The sequence below is a fragment of the Pan paniscus genome, chromosome 20 (genome assembly GCF_029289425.2).
Source record: "Pan paniscus chromosome 20, NHGRI_mPanPan1-v2.0_pri, whole genome shotgun sequence".
Taxonomy (NCBI): Eukaryota; Metazoa; Chordata; class Mammalia; order Primates; family Hominidae; genus Pan; species Pan paniscus.
In genome coordinates this window covers 48,611,114-48,634,420 of record NC_073269.2, presented here as the reverse complement: position 1 = coordinate 48,634,420, position 23,307 = coordinate 48,611,114, and the positions used below count along the sequence as shown (strand labels likewise).

The 23,307-nt window shown below is 46.3% G+C and overlaps 2 protein-coding genes across 7 annotated transcripts in view; one reads left to right on the top strand and one right to left on the bottom strand.

The window, feature by feature from the left end:
* LOC100976543 (CEA cell adhesion molecule 6) overlaps positions 1–23,307 on the bottom strand; it is a 910,921-nt gene that overhangs the window by 141,819 nt on the left and 745,795 nt on the right. The gene's annotated exons all lie outside the window — the stretch shown is intronic.
* Positions 219–21,596, top strand: CEACAM1 (CEA cell adhesion molecule 1). Of its 6 annotated transcripts, none has more exons than XM_008964144.4 (9): positions 219–349; positions 1,246–1,605; positions 6,453–6,731; positions 7,133–7,387; positions 9,426–9,713; positions 16,181–16,310; positions 17,031–17,083; positions 17,739–17,770; positions 19,445–21,596. In XM_008964144.4, the coding sequence occupies exons 1-9, from the start codon at positions 286–288 to the stop codon at positions 19,559–19,561; spliced, it is 1,578 nt and encodes a 525-aa protein (XP_008962392.3). In that variant the 5' UTR covers positions 219–285; the 3' UTR covers positions 19,562–21,596. The 6 variants fall into 6 exon arrangements, with proteins under 6 accessions (XP_008962392.3, XP_034801998.2, XP_008962397.3 ...); XM_034946107.3 differs by lacking the exon at positions 9,426–9,713 and adding an exon at positions 13,579–13,667 and having other exon boundaries at positions 7,133–7,391; XM_008964149.4 differs by lacking the exon at positions 9,426–9,713.

The following is a 23,307-nucleotide window of genomic DNA, read 5'->3' as shown; positions in this document are numbered from 1 at the left end:
AGAGGTCTCATCAGCCTTGATTCTCAAAGTGTGGTCTGGGAAACCAAAATGTAGACAGAAAGGAAAGAGAAAGTAAGGACAAAGGTAGGAATGAGAGGAGAGGAAACAGAGCTTCCTGGACAAACCCCGCCCCAGCACACATGATCAGACAAAGCTCTGGGCCCCAGGGAGGAGGCTCAGCACAGAGGGTGGAAAACAGCAGAGGTGACAGAGCAGCCGTGCTCGAAGCGTTCCTGGAGCCCAAGCTCTTCTCCACAGGTGAAGACAGGGCCAGCAGGAGACACCATGGGGCACCTCTCAGCCCCACTTCACAGAGTGCGTGTACCCTGGCAGGGGCTTCTGCTCACAGGTGAGGGGAGGACTCCCTGGGAAGGGGCGGAAAGAGGGCGCACAGAGAATGGCTAGAGTCCTCTGGGGAGGATGGAGCTCTAAGAGGGGACAGAGGGCTTCTCTTGGAGCCAAATAGGAGAGAGGACATGAAAGGGATAGAGATCATAAAAGGAAAGTCTCAGTGATCTGAAACTGTTAGTGAATAAACGATCTCCCATTTTTTACCTTTTCCAACTGAATCATCAATGAGCAATAAATTTCAAAAACTAGTGACAATAATCACAATTTAAGTCAGCGTGACAATTAAGGAAAACATTTTAAAAGGGGCATTAAACAGAGCCCTGAGCCACCAACCTCAGATACTGGCAAATAAACCCCAGGACATGAAGAGCCCTGGGAATGCTCACTAACTCATCCACAGGAGTCTGCAGCCTATCCCAGGCACTGGGGTGCAACCAACATCACACAAATCCCTGCCCTCACGGAGCTCACGCTCTCATGGGTGGGGAAGACAGACAAGCAAAGAGATCTAGAATGTGAGGTCAGGTGTTGACAAGAGCCCTGGAAGGAACAGAGCAGAAAAAGGTCAGAAAGGGAAGACCCAGGGTCTCTAGGAGAGGTGTCAGGGAAAGGATCTCCCAAGAGCACCCTGATGTGAGCAGGATCTGAGGACAGTGGGGAGGGAGCCATGCAGATCCCTGGGGAAGAGCATTCCAGAGAAATAACAAGGTCAGAGGCACTAAGGGAATGGGAGTCACACTGCTGACCTTGACCCAGTAGGACACACACACACACACACACACACACACACTCCACAGTGGAGGGGTGAAGACACCTGCTCAGGACCCAGGGCCCCGTTTTTCCACCCTAATGCATAGGTCCCAATATTAACTGATGCTCTCTCCTCTCTCCTAGCCTCACTTCTAACCTTCTGGAACCCGCCCACCACTGCCAAGCTCACCATTGAATCCACGCCGTTCAATGTCGCAGAAGGGAAGGAGGTTCTTCTACTCACCCACAATCTGCCCCAGAATCATATTGGCTACACCTGGTACAAAGGGGAAAGAGTGGATGGCAACCGTCTAATTGTAGCACATGCAATACAAAATCAACAAACCACCCGAGGGCCCGCACACAGCGGTCGAGAGACAGTATACCCCAATGCATCCCTGCTGATCCAGAACGTCACCCAGAATAACACAGGATTCTACACCCTACAAGTCATAAAGTCAGATCTTGTGAATGAAGAAGCAACTGGACAGTTCCATGTATACCGTGAGTGATTCCCCCATGACCTCTGGGTGTTGGGGGGTTAGTTCTACTTCCCACACATGGGATTGTCAGGCCTCGGCTGTGCCTGTGTCCCCCTCTGCATTATACCCCATGTTAAGGTTTGAGCATTTAGTGCAGGACACACTATGGGACAGACATCAAAATATCGAATGTCTTACTCTGGACTCCTGATCCTGCAGACATTTGCTTCAGAGGAAGGACAATCTGATGTGGGTAACTTATCGAGGGGAGATCAGTCTCAATCTAGCCCCCCTGGGACCGTCCTGGTGAACATGTCCCTAAGAAAGACCCAGTAGGACTCAGTCAGGGTCTGGCCTGAGGGGCCTTCTGGGATCCTCACAGACAAGCTCAGCCCTGGGAATCCCCTGCTCCAAAACACTATCCCAAGGTTCTCAACTCCTGGTGACCCTGAGGAGCCTGGGCCAGGGCTAGATTGTGGCCTCCTGGGCAGGGCTGACTAGGAACAAGAATTTGAGCTATCCGAGGGTTGTGGCTCCTGGAGCTGGTAACCAGCCAGGGTTCAGGCACTAGAGCCTCATTTGGGCAAGGACAGAGCCTCATCCTTCACCTCAGTCTTGGCCTGGAGAGGACAGATGGACAAGCTCGCCAGGCCATCAGCCAACTGCCCTGGGGGCTTAGGAGACTCCATAGGAAGTTTAGCATCCCCAGGAGGAGGAACAGAGGAGACAGGATGCTCCTGAAAGCTCCTTGTCCACCAGGGATCAGGCTGAGAGGCACTCTCATGGAATCCAACAATAATAGATGCTGTGGCCGGGTGCAGTGGCTCACGCCTGTAATCCCAGTACTTTGGGAGGCCGAGGTGGACGGACTATGAGGTCAGGAGTTCAAGACCAGCCTGACCAACATGGTCAAATGCCGTCTCTACTAAAAATACAAAAAAAATTAGCTGGGCGTGGTGGTGCATGCCTGTAATCCCAGCTACTCAGGAGGCTGAGGCAGGAGAATCGCTTGAACCTGGGAGGCAGAGGTTGCAGTGAGCCAAGATCACACCACTGCACCCTAGCCCGGGTGACAGAGCGAGACTCCATCTCAAAAAAAAAAAAATAAAAATAATAAGGTTGTTTATTTGGGCAGCTCCCCTATGCAGAGCTGAGGTCAAATAATTATAAATATTTTAAGGTTAATTCACAGACCACAAGACAAGCCAAAACCATTAACCATTTATACTATTTTGCTGAGGGGAAACTGAGCCACATGGCAATAAATACAGTCACTATATCAAGGTCACACAGACCATAACTGGCAGATCAGTTACAGGAGATTTGTCTTCGGCCACAGCCTCAACCTCTCCTCTACTCCAGGGGACTTATTTGGCATCTGTGGACCCCAATATCAGAGTTGGTTCAGTTCCTTTCTTCTTAGGCATCTGCAGCCCAGAGGGGAGATCCCAGTCTGGGGAGTGAGATCAAATGGAGAATTAACCAAGTTTTATTCTGGAACTTATTCAACAATTAGAGTCAGTGTCAGAAATGTTCAGGCCTGGGCCAGGCGTGGTGGCTCACACCTGTAATCCCAGCACTGGAATTACAGGTGTGCAGATCACTGGAGGTCAGGAGTTCAAGACCAGCCTGGCCAACATGGTGAAACCCCATCTCTACTAAAAATACAAAAAAAATTAGCCGGGCATGGCGGTGTGTGCCTGTAATCCCAGCTACTTGGGAGGCTGAGGTGGTAGAATCGCTTGAACCCAGGAGGCAGAGGTTGCAGTGAGCCAAGATTGTGTCATTGTGCTCCAGCCTGGGAGACAGAGTGAGACTCCATCTCAAAGAAAAAAAAAAAAAGTTCAGGCCTATCCCCTCAGACCCACACCTCTGCTCCCTGGACTTGAAATCCTGTGTTTCCTGATGTGTTGGTGTCACTCCCACAGGAGGATAAAGGAAAGGACTTTGCTTTCTCTCCTCGCTCACACCCTGCACCAGCCAGGGCCCAATATGAAACACACACTCAGTAGTTCTCTCATGAATGAATGAATGATTGAATGATCCATAACCTCTTTAGAGACTGGATCTGGTTGCAGAATCCTGGGAGGTTCTTGCCATACTTGCTCCTCATCCCTCCAGAGACTGAGACCCATGTTCCATCCCCTGACCATCTGCCCCTAAAGCCACCCCAAGTACCACATTTCATGTGACTCTGGGGCTGCTCGGCTGTGGGAAGGTTTTCACGGCTCCCTGGTCTTGGTTCTGGGACACCAAAGGCTCCTGGTTGCTGGGGTCTCTAAGGTCACTTAGCCCCCACTGCTCACTGTCATGGGCATCTATGACTCTCTCTGCTCCTCCATGTCCTCATTTTCCTCTCCTTTTATCCCAGCTGAACTGCACAGTTTCCTCCACCCTTAGGCCTTTCCCAGACACTCCCTCTAACAAGGCTGACTGTCCTGTTCCCTTTCCGCTCACACTGTGGCCAGGTCCACCTCCTAGGCAATAGGAAAGGCACAGAAATGAGCCTGGAGCAGCCACCTCTGCCAGGTCCATCATGAGCCACTGTCCCCACATCCCTCAGTGAGGCTGACATGTGGAACAGGCCACGGGACAGGGACGAGCGACTCCTCCATACACTCTCTATACTGACTCACCAGGGGATCAGAGGCAGGACAGGTCTGCAGTCCCCAAAGCCCATGGGCTCATTTCACCCATTTGACTCCTAACTCCATCCCTGTCCTGCTGTGGGCTCACATCCTCTAGTGGTTCCTGGGACCTTCCCCAGGTAGAGCTGGCCAGGTGGGTGCTGTCTGATGGGTTTGCTCCCCATTCCACATACATCTGTGTCCTCATGATGATGCCATTGTCATAATGTGGGGTCTCTTGGACAGAGAGATGCATTAGCCACTGGTGTCTCACTTAGACTCTGACCAATTTGGATGAATTTGGTCAAACTCTAGTTCTGTTTCCTGAAGTGGAGAGAAAAGGAAGAAAGCATTTCACATGACTGTTTTGGGTTCCTCTTTTTACCTGAATTTCCACAGGAATTTGTAACATAGAACTCTTTCTAAATTTACTAACATAACATAGATCACTTCTCCTCATATGGCATCGTTTCTCTCTTAATGCAATTGAGAACCCTCAGATATCCTTTCTGACAAGTTCTGTCTTCCTAACAGGACCCATGAGTCCCTTCTACCCAGGGAGTCACTGATTTCAAACTGACTTCAGTATCTTTCTTTGATCATAACATGATCCTACTGGACTTCAGAGCTTGGTTTAAGAGTTTATCATGCTCTCTAGAGAATATTCCTCTTATTAATTGGTGTTAGATCCAGAGTATTAATAACAATTTTCACAAATGGAATAATTTAACTTCTCGAATTTATATCCCAGATCTACCAAACTCACACGGTCCATGAGGGTCAGGCTTTCAGCAAGTTCATGCTCCTTCCATTCCACTAGCTGGTTATTCTGCATTTGCAAAAAACCCACATATTTCAGAAAAGATCCACAGTGTCATCATCTGCCCTTTTCAGGGGGAAAACGGACATTAAAGACCAAAGACAAGGAACATAGATATGCTGTTAAATCCAGGCAGCCCCTGCCTGTCACCCTCACTCTTTTCTAGATCATTCCTTGGACTCTGCTCTATCTTTAGGGGTCACTGACCCAAGTCAGTCATCATCAAACACCTGGGAAAAACTGCCCCACCTTGTGGTTCTGCTGCCTGACAACTGAGCTGACCTTCAGGCTTGCCCCTGGTGTCCCCTGTTATTTCTGCTGAAACATACAGTCCCAGGCCAGGCTGCTCAGTATCCTCAGGGTTTAAGGACAACGGGAAGTCCCATCATCACCCATCTCTAGGATGTCCTTAGACAGGGAAGCTGCAGAGAAAACACACCTAGTGGGGCAAAGTAGGACTGTGAAGCTGGAAGGGACCCAGCACCTGCATGTTCCAGGTGAGGACCCACAGGTGGGTCAGGCAGGCATCAGCCAGTCAGGGAAGGACCAGAAGTGCCTGGGGCTGTGACTCCCAGTCCTGGGTCTGTCCACGACCCAACACTGCTGCTCAGTTCACACTTGAGAAAGTCTGTGCTTCTCTCAAACAGAGCAGGCGGCCTCACGGTCTCTGAGCCCTCAGATCATTGCGCATCTGTCTTGTGAAACACACACTTGCCATGGGCTTTTAAGGACTCGGGTTGGCTGAGAGGTGGGGAGATGCCAACTCTGATTGAAAAATGCCCGGCCGGAATCCCAGCACTTTGGGAGGCCGAGGCGGGCAGATCACGAGGTCAGGAGGTCGAGACCATCCTGGCTAACAGTGAAACCCCATCTCTACTAAAAATACAAAAAATTAGCCAGGCATGGTGGCACGCACCTGTAGTCCCAGCTACTCAGGAGGCTGAGGCAGGAGAATCGCTTGAACCTGGGAGGAAGAGGTTGCAGTGAGCCAAGATCATGCCACTGCACCCCAGCCTCGGCAACAAAGCGAGACTCTGTCTCAAAAAAAAAAAAAAGAAAGAGAGAAAAATGCCCAGCCAGGCACGGTGGCTCACGCCTGTAATCCCAGCACTTTGGGAGGCCGAGTCGGGCAGATTGCCAGAGCTCAGGAGTTTGAGACCAGCCTGGGCAACACGGTGAAACCCCGTCAGGCATGGTGGCATGTGCCTGTAATCCCAGCTACTCAGGAAGCTAAGGCAGGAGAATTGCTTGAATCAAGTAGGTGGAGGTTGCAGTGAGCCGAGATCGCGCCACCGCACTCCAGCCTGGGTGACAGAGTGAGGCTCCATCTCCAAAAAAAAAAAAAAAATAGAGAAAAGAAAAATGCCTGTGGAGGAATCAAAGGTGCCACAAAGGGCAATCTTCTCTCTGTTTTCTGCACAGCGGAGCTGCCCAAGCCCTCCATCTCCAGCAACAACTCCAACCCCGTGGAGGACAAGGATGCTGTGGCCTTCACCTGTGAACCTGAGACTCAGAACACAACCTACCTGTGGTGGGTAAATGGTCAGAGCCTCCCGGTCAGTCCCAGGCTGCAGCTGTCCAATGGCAACAGGACCCTCACTCTACTCAGTGTCACAGGGAATGACATAGGACCCTATGAATGTGAAATACAGAACCCAGCGAGTGTGAAACGCAGTGACCCAGTCACCTTGAATGTCACCTGTGAGTATCTTCTGTTCCTCTGTGGCCCAGGCCACCAGCCCAAATCCACGCAGCCAGAGGCCAGGCCTCTCAGTCCCTCTCAGGTCTAAGGACGCAGACCCTTAACCCTGGACACCCAGGTTGGCCATGACTTCCTGTCCCAAGCAAACCTGGGCAGCCCCAGCCTGAACCAAGAATAGGAGGGGAGAGGCTGCTCCTGTCCTGGGAGGCTCAGGGTCCACAGCCTGTGATGGGAGAAACAGGTGAATGTCTCAGACCCAGACTCAGTGGACACAATGGAGGTTTGGTTGGGACTTCAGGGTTGTGACTTAGTAGAGAGGAACACTGTGGCCCTTCTCCAGACCAGCAGCTTCCCCTTCCCTCTGATGACATCACCTGTGGCTTTATTCTCTTTGCTCCAGATGGCCCGGACACCCCCACCATTTCCCCTTCAGACACCTATTACCGTCCAGGGGCAAACCTCAGCCTCTCCTGCTATGCAGCCTCTAACCCACCTGCACAGTACTCCTGGCTTATCAATGGAACATTCCAGCAAAGCACACAAGAGCTCTTTATCCCCAACATCACTGTGAATAATAGTGGATCCTATACCTGCCACGCCAATAACTTAGTCACTGGCCGCAACAGGACCACAGTCAAGACGATCATAGTCACTGGTAAGTAATTCCTGGAGCATCGACACTAAGATCTGGGGTACAAGATTTCTGGTTTTCAAATAGGAGCAGAGAAGAAATTTTCTTTTCCAGCCTGTATCCAACAGGCACAAACAAGTCCAAATTCTCCCCTGAACCCTCTCAATTCATCTCTGCAGACTCTCTTCCCTTTGTTTTTCTGATTTCTCACAGCTGACCTTAGGTCCAGCCTGGAATGTGGGGAGGGGGTTCTCTCAGCCCCAGAAAGCCCCATGTAGCAGGAGGGGCTTCACAGAGGGGGAAGCAGAAAGGGTCCTCAAGGTCAATTTGCTTCTGTCACTAACATGTCCCTTTCTGTAACTTCTTGGCCTTCTTTTACCTATTCCATGATATATAAGGAATATGTGAGGTTTTAAAACAGACTCACAATAGTTTTCCCTAAATGAGAGAAGGAAATGCCCTTCATCAGGGATGAGCAGCTCAGACTCTGCTCCCTGCTCTACTCCCGGCTTGCCCGGTGATTGGCTCTGCCCTGACCCCATGTGGGGTAGGATGCAGGTGTGTGCAGAAGGTGTCCAGGTGGCCTGTCATGAATCCAGCTAAATCAAGATGGCAGTCAATGGCTGGGCGCTGTGGTTCATGCCTGTGATCCCAGCACTTTGGAAGGCTGAGGTGGGAGGATCACCTGAGGTCAGGAGTTTGAGACCAGCCTGACCAACATGGCAAAACTCCATCTCTACTAAAAATACAAAAAAAAAAAAAAATTAGCCAGGCATGGTTGCACATGCCACTAGGCATGCCACTAGGAAGGCTGAGGCACAAGAATCACTTGAACCTGGGAGGCAGAGGTTGCAATGAGCTGAGATGGCACCACTGCACTCCAGCCTGGACGACAGAGAGAGACTCTGTCTCAAAAAATAAATAAATAAATAAATAAAGGCGGTCAACACCTGAGCCTCCCCTGGGTCAGGCTGCCTCCCTGAGCTTGTCCTGGCTCTGAAGTCACCAGCTGTATGAGGCTGTGGGCACAGCACATGGGATAGCACAGAGCACAGCGAGTGACCCACACTTGGAGAAATCGGGAGATTCAGCCACAGGGGCTCTGCATTGGAGAGAATGGGCAATGCCAAACAGCATGTATTTGTAGAGAAGGTAAGAATATCAGCTTTTTGTTAACACTGTGCCTACTCTAGGAATCTCCTTCACCGTGATATTCTATCCACAGACCAGGAAGTAAAACTCCTCTTTACAGTGGGAAATCCTTCAGATTGGAACTCCAGATAGTAAGGTCATGGAGACTGGATGGGGCATCATCATTCCCTAAAAAATTATTTAATGAAAAAAAACACTACCTTCCCTTTTGTATGTAAAGTGACAGTCACAGGAAGGATGCCTGATCACAGAAAGCTCCAGGAAAGGGTCAGTGGGAGGCCAGGCACGGTGGCTCACACCTGTAATCCCAGCACTTTGGGAGGCCGAGGCGGGCGGATCACGAGGTCAGGAGATCAAGACCATCCTGGCTAACACAGTGAAACCCCGTCTCTACTAAAAATACAAAAAATTAGCTGGGCATGGTGGCACATGCCTTTAGTCCCAGCTACTTGGGAGGCTGAGGCAGGAGAATGGCTTGAACCCGGGAGGCAGAGCTTGCAGTGAGCCGAGATCATGCCACTGCATTCCGGCCTGGGTGACAGAGCGAGACTCCGTCTGAAAAAAAAGAAAAAAAAGTCAGTGGGAAAAACATTCTACCTGATGATGAGGTTGCTCGGTCTGTGCGCTGAGAAGAGGATTCCAAGTGGAGATATAGAGATATCCAGAGGGTCACTCTGAGATGATCTGGGGTCAGGAGGGAGGTGCAGCCCTCTCCTTACAATTCATCACCTGAACAAAGACACTCGACCTTCTGCAGAGGGTCAGGGCTATCCCCTGGTTGGTGACCTTTGCACAGCTCACTGTGGGACCTGAGAGCTGGCTAAAATCTCAGGGAAAGGAGCATAGCCCTAGGCCCCAGGCCCCAACCCTATTCTCAGTAGGTTATCTCAGATACTCTGCTTGTCCGCAGAGCTAAGTCCAGTAGTAGCAAAGCCCCAAATCAAAGCCAGCAAGACCACAGTCACAGGAGATAAGGACTCTGTGAACCTGACCTGCTCCACAAATGACACTGGAATCTCCATCCGTTGGTTCTTCAAAAACCAGAGTCTCCCGTCCTCGGAGAGGATGAAGCTGTCCCAGGGCAACACCACCCTCAGCATAAACCCTGTCAAGAGGGAGGATGCTGGGACGTATTGGTGTGAGGTCTTCAACCCAATCAGTAAGAACCAAAGCGACCCCATCATGCTGAATGTAAACTGTAAGTGACTCCTCACCCCTTCCTATATGTCCCTCTAGGATTACTCTGTCAATGGTGTGCAAAATGGATAAAACTCACAGGAGGCAAAATATCAATGAAGAGACCATTATAGCAAACAGAATTGCAAAGTGGTTAAGAGCTCAGCTCAGGCCGGGCACAGTGGCTCACGCCTGTAATCCCAGCAATTTGGGAGGCCGAGGCGGGCGGATCACGAGGGCAGGAGATCGAGACCATCCTGGCTAATATGGTGAAACCCCGTGTCTACTAAAAATACAAAAAAAAATTAGCTGGGCGTGGTGGTGGGCGCCTGTAGTCCCAGCTACTCGGGAGGCTGAGGCGGGAGAATGGCGTGAACCCGGGAGGCGGAGCTTTCAGTGAGCCGAGATGGCGCCACTGCACTCCAGTCTGGGCAACAAAGCAAGACTCCATCTCTTAAAAAAAAAAAAAAAAAAAAAAAAAAAAAAAAAGAGCTCAGGCTCTGAATCAAATACACATATACTTAGTTGGTTTTTTTTGGTTGGTTGGGTTTTTTTGTTTTGTTGTTTTGAGACAGGGTCTCACTCTGTCACCCAGGCTGGAGTGCTGTGGTGTGATCAAAGCTCACTCCCGCCTCAATCCCCTGGGCTCAAGCAATCCTGCCACCTCAGCCTCCAGAGTAGCTGGGACTACAGGTTGCACCACCATGCCTGGCTAAGTTTTTAAGTTTTTTTGTAGAGTTGGGGTTTCACTGTGTTGCCCAGGCTGGTCTCAATCTCCTGGTCTCAGCCTCGGCCTCCCAAAGTGCTAGGATTACAGGAATGAGCCACTCTGCCCACCCCGTATTTAACTATTCTAAGTACCTCTCATACAGATGGAAGCATGCAATATTTGTCCTTTTGTGTCTGGCTTACTTCATTTAGCACAATGTCTTCGAGCTCCATCTATGTTGTAGAATGTATCAGAATTTCATTCCTTTTGGAGACTGAATAATATTATGCTGTGTAGATAAGATACATCACATTTTGCTTATCCACTCATCCATCTATGGACAGTTAGGTTGCTTCCACCTTTTGGCTATTATGAATAATGCTATTACAAACATGGGTATACAAATATCTGTTCAAATCCCTGCTTTCAGTTCTTTTAAATAGATACTCAGAAGTGGAATTGCTGGATCAAATGGTAATCCTGTTTAATTTTGAAGAACCATCATACCATTTTCCACAGTGGCTATACCATTTCACATTCCCACCAGCAATGCACTAGAGTTCCAATTTCTCTACATCCTCAAAAACATTTGTTGCTTTCTGGTTTTGTTTTGTTTTGTTTTTTATAATGGCCATCCTAATGGTTATAAGGTGGTATATCATTGGAGTTTTGATTTGCACTTCCCTAATGATTAGCAATATTTAGCATCTTTTCATGTGCTTATTCGCCATTTATCTTCTTTGGAGAAATGTTTATTCAAGTCCTTTGCCCATGTTTTAATTAGGTTGTTTGGGGATTTTTTGTTGAGTTGCAGTAGTTCTTTATATATTTTGGATATTAATCCCTTATCAGACATATGATTCTCAAATATTTTCTCCCATTCTATAAGAAGTCTTTTCACTTTTGTGATAATGTGCTTTGATACACAAAAGCTTTTAATTTTCATGAAGTCCAATTTCTCTACTTCTTCTTTCGTTGCCTATGCTTTTAGTGTCATAGCCAAGAAATCATTGCCAAATTCAATGTTCCAAAGTTTTCACTCTATCTTCCAAGAGCTTTATAGTTTTAGCTCTTACATTTAGGTCTTTTATGCATTTTGAATTAATTTTTATATATGGTGTTACATAAAGGTTCAATTTCATTCTTTTGCATGGATATCTAGTTTCTTCAATGCCATTTGTTGAAAAGACTATCCTTTCCCCACTGAATGATCTTGGTACCCTTGTCAAAAACCATTTGGCTATGTATGCAAACATTTCTTTCTGGGCTCTATATTTTATTCCACTGGTTTCTATTTCTTTTTGCCAGTACCATACTGTTTTGATTACTGTAGCTTTTGGATTTTGTTTGTTTTATTGTTGTTGTTTGGGGTTTTTTTGTTTTGTTTTGTTTTTTTGCTTTTCTTTGTACAGATGGGGTTTCACCATGCTGCCGAGGCTGGTCTCAAACTCCTGAGCTCAAGCAATCCACCCGCCTCCACCTCCCAAAGTGCTAAGATTACGGATGTGATGATTACCATAGCTTTGTAAAAAATTTTGAAACCAGGAAGTGTGAGCCCTTCAACTTTGTTCTTTTTCAAGATTGCTTTGGCTATCCATGGTCCCTTCAGAGTCTATATAAATTTTAGAATGAGTTTTTCTATTTCTGCAAAAAATATTACTGGAATTTTGATAGAGATTGCACTGAATCTGTAGATCACTTTGGGTAGTACTGTCATCTTAACAATATTAAGTCTTCTAATCCATGAAAATGGGGTGTCTTTTCCATTTATGTCTTATTTAATTTCTTTTGACAATGTTTTGTATTTTCAGGGTACAAATCTTTCACCTCTTTGGTTAAGTTTATTTCTAAGTATTTTTAAAGCTCTTATAAATAGAATTTTTTTCTTAATTTTCCTTTGAATTGTTATTAGTATACAAAAATACAACTGATTTTTGCATGTGGATTTTGTATCCTGCCACTTTGCTGAATTTATTATTCTAATAGTTTTTTTGTGGAATCTCTAGGGTTTTCTATATATATAAGTTAGTGTATTCTGCAAACAGGTATAATTTTACTTCTTTCCAATCTAGATGCTTTTTTTTTCTTGCCTAATTGTTCTGTCTAGGTCTTCCAATACTACATTGAATAGAAGTGGCAAAAGCAGGCATCCTTGTCTTGTTCTTGATCTTAAAGGAAAAGTCTTCAATCTTTCACCATTGACTATGATGGTAGCTGGGGGTTTTCACATGTAGCATTTATTATGTTGAGAATTTCCTTCTATTCCTAGTTTCAGTGTTTTTTAGCATGAAAGAAAGTTGAATTTTGTCAAATGCTTTTATCGACTCATTTTCATTACTGGTTATAGGTCTATTCAGATTTTCTATTTATTCATGATTCTATCATGGCAGGTTTTGTGTTTCTAGGAATTTGTTCATTTCATCCAGGTTATCCAATTTGTTGGCATTCAATTACTCATAGTACTCTTATAATCCTTATTATTTCTGCAGAATTAGTAGTAATGTTTTACTTTCATTTCTGACTTTAGTAATTTGAATCTTCTTTCTTTCTTAGTCAATCTAGTTAAAAGTTGTCAATTATAGTGATCTTTTTTGAAGAACAACTTTTTTTTTTCGGTTTGAGACAGGTTCTCACTCTGTCACCGAGGCTGATCATGGCTCACCGCAGCCTCAACCTCCCAGGTTCAAGCAATCCTCTTGCTTCAGCCTCCTGGGTAGCTGAAACTACAGACAAGCACTACCACCTCCGGCTAATTTTTGTAATTTTTTGTAGAGACAGGGTTTCACCATCTTGCCCAGCTGGTCTCAAATTCCTGAGCTCAAGTGATACACCTGCCTCAGCCTCCCAAATTGCTGGGATTACAGTCATACACCACTGTACCTGGCCTACAGTTATAAATTTCTTTCTTGCACAAGATTCTTAACTACTCTGAGCCTCGGATTCCTCAACTGAAAATTGCACTGAGAATGCCTGCTCCATAGTATTGCACGGGTTTGGGGTTTTTGTTTTGTTTTTGAGACAGGGTCTCACTCTGTCACCCAGACTGGAGTGCAGTGGTGCAAACACAGCTCACTGTAGCCTCAACCTCCTGGGCTCAAGCAATTCGCTCACCTTAGCCTCCTAAGTAGTACATACTACCACACCCGGCTAATTTATTTTTATTTTTGTTTTTGGAGAGACAGAATCTCACCATGTTACCCAGGCTGGACTCGAACTCCTGGGCTCAAGCAATCCTCCCATCTGTTTCCCAAAGTGCTGAGATTACAGGTGTGAGCCACCACGCCTGGCCCCATAGTGTTATTTTAAAGATTTAATGTAATAATAAACCTTCAGCAAAACACCACGCACAGAGGAAATGTTTCATAAATGTTAGCTGCTATTACTACTACTATTATCATTAGCCTTGAAATCAGGTAGTCCTAGGGTCAAATCTCAGATCCACCTCTCACTAGCCATCTGACTTTAAGTAAGCTTTTTACCACTCTAAGCTTCCATTTTTTCATGTTTAAAATGGAAATAATGTCTACCTGACAGCACTATTTTATGGATCAAATAAGATACATGTAAAGCATTTAGCAGCACAGGGCCTGGCACACAGGAAGTACTCCACAAAAGTAGCTAACACAGCATTAGTCACCAGCCTGAGTTGACTGGTGAGGGTTAAGCCCCAAATAGTTGCAACAGATATAAAGAAGAAATAGGCTAGACACAGTGGCTCACACCTGTAATCCCAACACTTGGGAGGCCGAGGCTGGAGGATCTCTTGAGCCCAGGAGTCCAAGACCAGCCTGGGCAATACAGTGGAACCCTATCTCTACAAAAATTATTTTTTTTAATTAGCCAGGTGGGTGGGCGTGGTGGCTCATGCCTGTAATCCCAACACTTTGGGAGGTTGAGGCAGGTGGGTCACCTGAGGTCGGGAGTTCAAAACCAGCCTGACCAGGATGGAGAAACCCCGTCTCTACTAAAAATACAAAAATTAGCCAGGTGTGGTGGCGCATGCCTGTAATCCCAGCTACTCAGGAGGCTGAGGTAGGAGAATCGCTTGAACCTGGGAGGCAGAGGTTGCAGTGAGCCGAGATCACGCCATTGCACTCTAGCCTGGGCAACAAGAGCAAAACTCGGTCTCAAAAAAAAAAAAGAAAGAAAAAAATTAGCCAGGTGTGGTGGCATGTGCTTATAGTCTCAGCTACTGAGGAGACTGAGGTGGGAGGATCACTTGATCCCAAGAGGCTACAATGAGCCATGATTGTGCCACTGCACTCAAGCCTGGGTGATAGAGTGAGAACCTGCCTCAAAAAAAAAAAAAAGAAGAAGAAATAGATGCAAAAGGTATTATTTATATATTTTATATATATATATGGGGGGAGAAGCATTATACAGGAAACCCACTGGAACATGGCTATGATCAAATATGGGAATGGGGGAAAAAAGGAGGTAAAGCAAAGTCTCAAGCCTGGTATGTTAGTTTCCATCTACTGAGATACAGTGAAGATGGGATTAAACATACGAGATAATTTATTGGGGAAAATGCCTGTGAGGGAAAGTAAGGTGAGAGTGAGAGGAACCTCAGACCATAATGCAGATCTGATTCCTGTGGAAGAGAAGGAGAGGAAGGAAGTTTTAGATTGCAGTGCAGTTTTTGTTTGTTTGTTTTTTGAGACAGAGTCTCACTCTGTTGCCCAGGCTTGAGTGCAGTAGTGTGATCTCGGCTCACTGAAACCTCTGCCCCCCGGGTTCAAGCGATTCTCCTGCCTCAGCCTCTCAAGTAGCTGGGATTATAGGCACCTGCCACCGCGCCCAGCTAAATTTTGTATTTTTAGTAGAGATGGGGTTTCACCATCTTGGCCAGGCTGGTCTTGAACTCCTGACCTCGTGATCCACCCACCTCAGCCTCCCAAAGTGCTGGGATTACAGGCGTGAGCCACCGCGCCCGGCCTGCAGTGCAGTTCTAAGAGCGTTTCTGCAAGGTTGACAGGGAGTCCTCCAGCCATTCACACTTCAGAATAAAACAGTCACACAAAACTGGGCTTGCTTTCATACCCCTGCTGGGAGCCTGTGGGAAGCCAGTTCTCTATGCAAAAGAGGTGGTGAATTCGGAATGCACCAACTGCCACAACTGAGACACTGAGAAAAAGATGCAACCACGAAAAAGGCGGAAAGTTCTAATCACATACAAAATAGCAATCAGCCTTTCTCATATTTCAAAGCCTTAAAAATGTCTGAGTGCAGAAAAGCCAGGGTGGAATTGACAGAAGAGAGATCATCAACCTAGAAACATGGTGATTGGGGTTGGGCGCAGTGGCTCACGCCTATAATCCAAGCACTTTGGGAGGCCAAGGCAGGCGGATCATGAGGTCAGGAGTTCAAGACCAGTCTGACCAATATGGTGAAACTCCGTCTCTACTAAAAAAATACAAAAATTAGCCAGGTGTGGTGGCACGTGCCTGTAGTCCAGCCTGAGGCAGGAGAATCGCTTGAACCTGGGAGGCGGAGGTTGCAGTGAGCCAAGATCATGGTACTGCACTCCAGCCTGAGAGACAGAGCAAGACTCTGTCTCAAAAAAAAAAAAAAAAGAAAAGAAAAAAAGAAACATGGTGATTGAAAAAAAAAAATTGCAAGGATATAGTTAGCTAATCACCTTCCAGCAACCTTCCCACAACGAAACTGTATTCCTTGAAGGAACAATTAGAAACTACTTCATTCTGAGAGTTGTTTCCCAGCCCCCACTGTAAAATAATTTCACTTTCATTTCTTCTCCTCTTTTCTCCCCATGACAGATAATGCTCTACAAGAAAATGGACTCTCACCTGGGGACATTGCTGGCATTGTGATTGGAGTACTGGCCCTGGTTGCTCTGATAGCATTAGCCCTGGCATGTTTTCTGCATTTCAGAAGGAAGTCCGGCAGGTATGATGGCCTTTCCTCTTGTTCTGTTTCCTCCAAGGCTGACTGCCATGCTTGGGAGAGGGAAAGAATTCTTTGCCTGTCTCTGGGCCTGGATCTCATACTCCTCCCACTAAACTCCTGCTTCTCGGCACTAATTCCCACGGGTTTCCTCTTCCCTGGTCTTCGTGCTCCCTGTCTCCCATTATCTCTTGGACATGGGTATTCCAATCCCCATCTAATCTAGAGGAAGAGACTCAAGTATGTTCCTCTGTCCCCTAATCAGGGAAAGCAAGGTCTAAGAAGGAAAACAAATGAAAAAATGAAAGAAGCAGCAGGAGAAAGCAAGTCATGTGCTCTGTTGACCACATTGGAAGAGGAGGGAGAAATAGCATAGGAAGAGAACCTAAGAGAAAGCAAAAACAACCAAAGTCCTCTTGAACAATAAATAGAGGGGAAAAAAAAGTATCTACCCCGGAAAACAAAATGGGAAAGGTTTTAAGGATAGAAGTAGGCACAGAAGCAGCTGATAAAGAATGAAATGAAATGTGAACATCCAGCAAACAGGAAAAGAGTAAACACTAGAAGGGATTGTAGTTAGACTGAAGAACGAGGCCCTCAGAAGAAAGGCAGTATGAACATCAAGGACTCTAAGGAATTACCTGCTCACAGTGTCCTTCCTAACTTAAGGAACAAAGATCCTGTGCTTGGGAATAGCAGTCACAGTGTCTGATATTTATTTAGGGCAAGCGACCAGCGTGATCTCACAGAGCACAAACCCTCAGTCTCCAACCACAGTAAGTAAAGCCACTTACCCCACTGAGAACTGGTATGTTCCACCACGTGCCTTCCCCTGGCAGGGAATCCTGGATTCCCAAACCACTCCCTCCCTTCTGAATTTTCACAGAAAGGATCTCTGTTTCCCAACCCTAAGGTGGCATAGGTCTTCCCACCCTTCCTAGCCACAGGAGTCCCCTGAGACACATCTGAGGAGAGAGCCTCACTCTGCCTAGGCCAGGCAGGCCTGAGGAAGATCCCATGTTTCCAGGAGCCATTTCCTCAGCCTTACTCCTTCCACCTCCTGCCTCTATTACGGATGTGGGCACTCTCCCTTGGTGAGACTTTCCTTATCTTGTGGGTGCTGTGGGTGCTACAAGTCTCAATGCCCCTCCTTGCCACTGGAGCATGTTGCTGAGAAACACATCTGGGCAAAAATCAAGGCCTTGTGAACTGGTAGAACTCTTCACAAGTGGATTGTGGCCTCCTGTGGTTCTGCCCCTGCCCCCTCTCTGGTACTAACGTGCTGGGTCTGGACCATACACTCTGAGGGAAGTAAATTCCTTAACTGATCCTTAAACTCCCCACCCTCCAACTGCCATCTCCTTCAGCTAGAATCACCTGAAGTCAGCTTTGCATTTCCATGGATCGCTAACTCTTCTTTTGCTTCTCCAGCTCAGGACCACTCCAATGACCCACCTAATAAGGTAAGCATAGCCGGTTTTCATGGGCTTATTTTCTCATGGAAATGATTCTGTGTAGAATTGATTATTCCTGAAGACACAATGTAACATCAAGTTTGGGTTAATGTTCCTCAGTGCAACAACAAAGACGTATTTATAATCACTCCCATGAGTCTACTTTGCAGCAAGAACATGCATTTTGGAATTATTCCCATCCTGTGTCTGAATACTGGATGTGACTCTTAGTAGCTCTGTGACCCTTGTCAAGTAACTTAACCTCTTTGATCCTCAGCTTTGTCATCTGTAAAATGGGCATTCTGCCTACTTCAAAGAGAAGTTGAAGGGATTAAACGAGATAACCTACAAAGAGCACCCAGCACAATGGCCTAAAAAGGGAAGGCACTGAATCATTCTCACTCCCCTACCTTCAGTCTGATCCTGCTCTTATTGTCAAAAGGATAATTTCAATTTTAATAGATCTGAGATCCTGTTTTTTATAATAACTTTATAGAATTTTTCATTTTATGGCCAGGCACAGTGGCTCATGCCTGTAATCCCAGCGCTTTGGGAGGCCGAGGCAGGCGAGTCACGAGGTCAGGAGATCGAGACCATCCTGGCTAACATGGTGAAACCCCATCTCTACTAAAAATACAAAAAAATTAGCCAGATGTGGTGGCGGGCGCCTGTAGTCCCAGCTACTTGGGAGGCTGAGGCAGGAGAATGGCGTGAACCCAGGAGGTGGAGTTTGCAGTGAGCCGAGATTGCGCCATTGCACTCCAGCCTGGGTGACAGAGGAAGACTCTGTCTCAAAAAAAAAAGAATTTTTCATTTTACGTTTTCAATAGAGCAAACATACATACTGAAAAGTGCTAAATCATAATTATACTTTCACAATGTATGAACTTTCACAAGTTGAACACACCCAGGTAAGCAGCACCCAAATCATGAAATACTACATGACCTCCCCTTAAAAAGAGACCCTTCCAGCCAGGCGCAGTGGCTCACACCTGTAATCCCAGCACTCTGGGAGGCCAAGGCAGGTGGATCACTAGAAGTCAGGAGTTCTAAACCAGCCTGGCCAACATGGTGAAACCTTGTTCTACTAAAAATACAAAAAATTAGCTGGGCGTGGTAGTGGATGCCTGTAATCCCAGCTACTTGGGAGGCTGAGACAGGAGCATCGCTTGAACCTGGGAGGCAGAGCTTGCAGTGAGCCGAGATCGTGCCATTGCACTCCAGCCTGGGCGACAGAGCGAGACTCTGTCTCAAAAAAAAAAAAAAAAAAAAAAAAAAACTCTACCAGTCACTTCCCTCCAAAGAGGAGTAACCACTATCCTGACTTCTAATGCTCCAGATTAGTATTGCTTGGTTTTGTTCCTATCTAAAGGAGAAATACAACATATCCTTATATGTGGCTTCTTCAACATTGCTTTGTGAGACTCATCCATATTGTATGTATTTGTGGTTTGCTGGTTCTCATTGCTGCATTATCCTATCCCATTGCATATATACCATAATTTCTCTCTTCTAATGATCATTCATCAGGAGGTCAGCAAGCCGAGAATGGGTAACAACAAAAGCCCTTCTCCAGAGCTAAAATTTCAAAATGGTAACAGCTTGTGGTGCTGAATCACACCAGGCAAGGTGAGGCCCTGCCCTGTGTCACTGACTTAACTGATCATTACTTGTGCTTTTCAGATGAATGAAGTTACTTATTCTACCCTGAACTTTGAAGCCCAGCAACCCACACAACCAACTTCAGCCTCCCCATCCCTAACAGCCACAGAAATAATTTATTCAGAAGTAAAAAAGTAGTAATGAAACCTGTCCTGCTCACTGCAGTGCTGATGTATTTCAAGTCTCTCACCCTCATCACTAGGAGATTCCTTTCCCCTGTAGGGGTAGAGGGGTGGGGACAGAAACAACTTTCTCCTACTCTTCCTTCCTAATAGGCATCTCCAGGCTGCCTGGTCACTGCCCCTCCCTCAGTGTCAATAGATGAAAGTACATTGGGAGTCTGTAGGAAACCCAACCTTCTTGTCATTGAAATTTGGCAAAGCTGACTTTGGGAAAGAGGGGCCAGAAATTCCCCTCCCTCAGTGTCAATAGATGAAAGTACATTGGGAGTCTGTAGGAAACCCAACCTTCTTGTCATTGAAATTTGGCAAAGCTGACTTTGGGAAAGAGGGGCCAGAACTTCCCCTCCCTTCCCCTTTTCCCAACCTGGACTTGTTTTAAACTTGCCTGTTCAGAGCACTCATTCCTTCCCACCCCAGTCCTGTCCTATCACTCTAATTCGGATTTGCCATAGCCTTGAGGTTATGTCCTTTTCCATTAAGTACATGTGCCAGGAAACAAGAGAGAGAGAAAGTAAAGGCAGTAATGCCTTCTCCTATTTCTCCAAAGCCTTGTGTGAACTCACCAAACACAAGAAAATCAAATATATAACCAATAGTGAAATGCCACACCTTTGTCCACTGTCAGGGTTGTCTACCTGTAGGATCAGGGTCTAAGCACCTCGGTGCTTAGCTAGAATACCACCTAATCCTTCTGGCAAGCCTGTCTTCAGAGAACCCACTAGAAGCAACTAGGAAAATCACTTGCCAAAATCCAAGGCAATTCCTGATGGAAAATGCAAAAGCACATATATGTTTTAATATCTTTATGGGCTCTGTTCAAGGCAGTGCTGAGAGGGAGGGGTTATAGCTTCAGGAGGGAACCAGCTTCTGATAAACACAATCTGCTAGGAACTTGGGAAAGGAATCAGAGAGCTGCCCTTCAGTGATTATTTAAATTATTGTTAAAGAATACACAATTTGGGGTATTGGGATTTTTCTCCTTTTCTCTGAGACATTCCACCATTTTAATTTTTGTAACTGCTTATTTATGTGAAAAGGGTTATTTTTACTTAGCTTAGCTATGTCAGCCAATCCGATTGCCTTAGGTGAAAGAAACCACCGAAATCCCTCAGGTCCCTTGGTCAGGAGCCTCTCAAGATTTTTTTTGTCAGAGGCTCCAAATAGAAAATAAGAAAAGGTTTTCTTCATTCATGGCTAGAGCTAGATTTAACTCAGTTTCTAGGCACCTCAGACCAATCATCAACTACCATTCTATTCCATGTTTGCACCTGTGCATTTTCTGTTTGCCCCCATTCACTTTGTCAGGAAACCTTGGCCTCTGCTAAGGTGTATTTGGTCCTTGAGAAGTGGGAGCACCCTACAGGGACACTATCACTCATGCTGGTGGCATTGTTTACAGCTAGAAAGCTGCACTGGTGCTAATGCCCCTTGGGGAAACGGGGCTGTGAGGAGGAGGATTATAACTTAGGCCTAGCTTATTTTAACAGCCTCTGAAATTTATCTTTTCTTCTATGGGGTCTATAAATGTATCTTATAATAAAAAGGAAGGACAGGAGGAAGACAGGCAAATGTACTTCTCACCCAGTCTTCTACACAGATGGAATCTCTTTGGGGCTAAGAGAAAGGTTTTATTCTATATTGCTTACCTGATCGCATGTTAGGCCTAAGAGGCTTTCTCCAGGAGGATTAGCTTGGAGTTCTCTATACTCAGGTACCTCTTTCAGGGTTTTCTAACCCTGACACGGACTGTGCATACTTTCCCTCATCCATGCTGTGCTGTGTTATTTAATTTTTCCTGGCTAAGATCATGTCTGAATTATGTATGAAAATTATTCTATGTTTTTATAATAAAAATAATATATCAGACATCGACATGCTGCCTCATGGTTGATACTACCTTAGACAATGTTTTTCTCTACAGGCAGAATAAACAAATTGTTCAATGGGGAGTCAGAGTAAAACTCTTTTTTTTTTTTTTTTTTTTGAGACAGAGTCTCGCTGTGTCGCCCAGGCTGGAGTGCAGTGGCGCAATCTCCGCTCACTGCAACCTCCACTTCCCTGGTTCAAGCAATTCCCCTGCCCCAGCCTCCCCAAGTAGCTGGGATTACAGGTGCATGCCACCATGCCCAGCTAATTTTTTTGTATTTTTAGTAGAGACGGGGTTTCACCATATTGGCCAGACTGGTCTCAAACTCCTGACCTCAGGCAGTCAGCCCGCCTTGGCCTCCCAAAGTGCTGGGATTACAGGCGTGAGCCACTGCGCCTGGCCGTGAAACTATTTTTAAGCCTACAGATATTTGATCTAGTGATCAGAGAATTCGCTAAATTCATTTGCATACCTGCTAACAAAGTGAGTATATCTGGGAGCAACAGACCACAGCTCCAACTTGCCTGGGAGGAAGCGCCTATCTTCCTCTGGGAGGGAAGATGATCTCATGAGTAAAAGACCTCCCAGCCTCTTCATTAGGGGCCAACAACACTTCCCACACCGGCGGCTCCAGTGAATCAGATGTAGCTATATAAGGGTCTCCACAGGTTAATTCACATAGAAATCCCTCTAGACCTTCTAACTCTTCCTGGTTCCCAATTCCTTTATTCTGCCCTCTAGGAGGGTCGGATCTCTTCTAACCCAAATAGCCTTCATTTATTAATTCTGCTAAGTACTAAGCTATAACCTCATTTCCTTCACTTCCAAGCAATTGAAACACATGTGCTGTCTTTGCCTTTCCTCATCACCTAATTTTTCCTGGCCCTCTGCAGTGCCTCCCTACCCAAGATCACCGGAAACAGCACAAAATCAGTATCCATGTCTTGGCCAAATCCAAAGGCATTTTTAGGGACCTCACACTTTTTCCTTTTACAATATCTAAGATCACAGACAACTTTTCCCTTCTGGAAAGCTCTCCTCCCTCCATTTCCCACTTACGTACTGCTCCCCCACACCAGATTTAGTACTCAGACCCTTCTTGTCTCCCTCCATCTACCCACTTTCATCAGCTTAGTGACCTCTCTGGAGATGGCTCTTAATTTATATCTCTAGCCCCAACTACTTCCAGAACTCATGACACCCACATTCAAATACTGTCTGAAGTTACCCATTTAAACAAGCTCTCCCACACAGCTCACTCATTTCTCCCAGTGACACCCCCTAAGTTTCCACAGCCCCTGCTCATTTGTTTCCAGATTCAATACATTGTGAAAGCCTCTTGATCCTTTTTTAACAACTCTCAGTTATGCTGTTCTCACCATTCCCATAAACCTAACTGACCCAGACCCTCAACAACACTCAAAGTCTTGCTTGACTTCTTGTCTCCAGTCTCTCCGAAATCTTTCTTGCATATGACTGCCTCATTACCCTCCTAGTTCACTCCCCTATTCAAAAATCTACAGTGGCCTACTCTGGCCTATTAGATAAGTTCAAACTTCTTCTAAAGAGAAGATGTTTCTGGCCGAGTGGGGTGGCTCATGCCTGTAATCCCAGCACTTTGGGAGGCCAACACGGGTGTATCACTTGAGGTCAGGAGTTCGAGACCAGCCTGGCCAACATGGTGAAATTCTGTCTCTACTAAAAATACAAAAATTCACTGGGTGTGGTGGTGGGCGCCTGTAATCCCAGCTACTCTGGAGGCTGAGGCAGGAGAATCACTTGAACCTGGAAGGCAGAGGTTGCAGTGAGCCGAGATCATGCTATTGCACTCTACC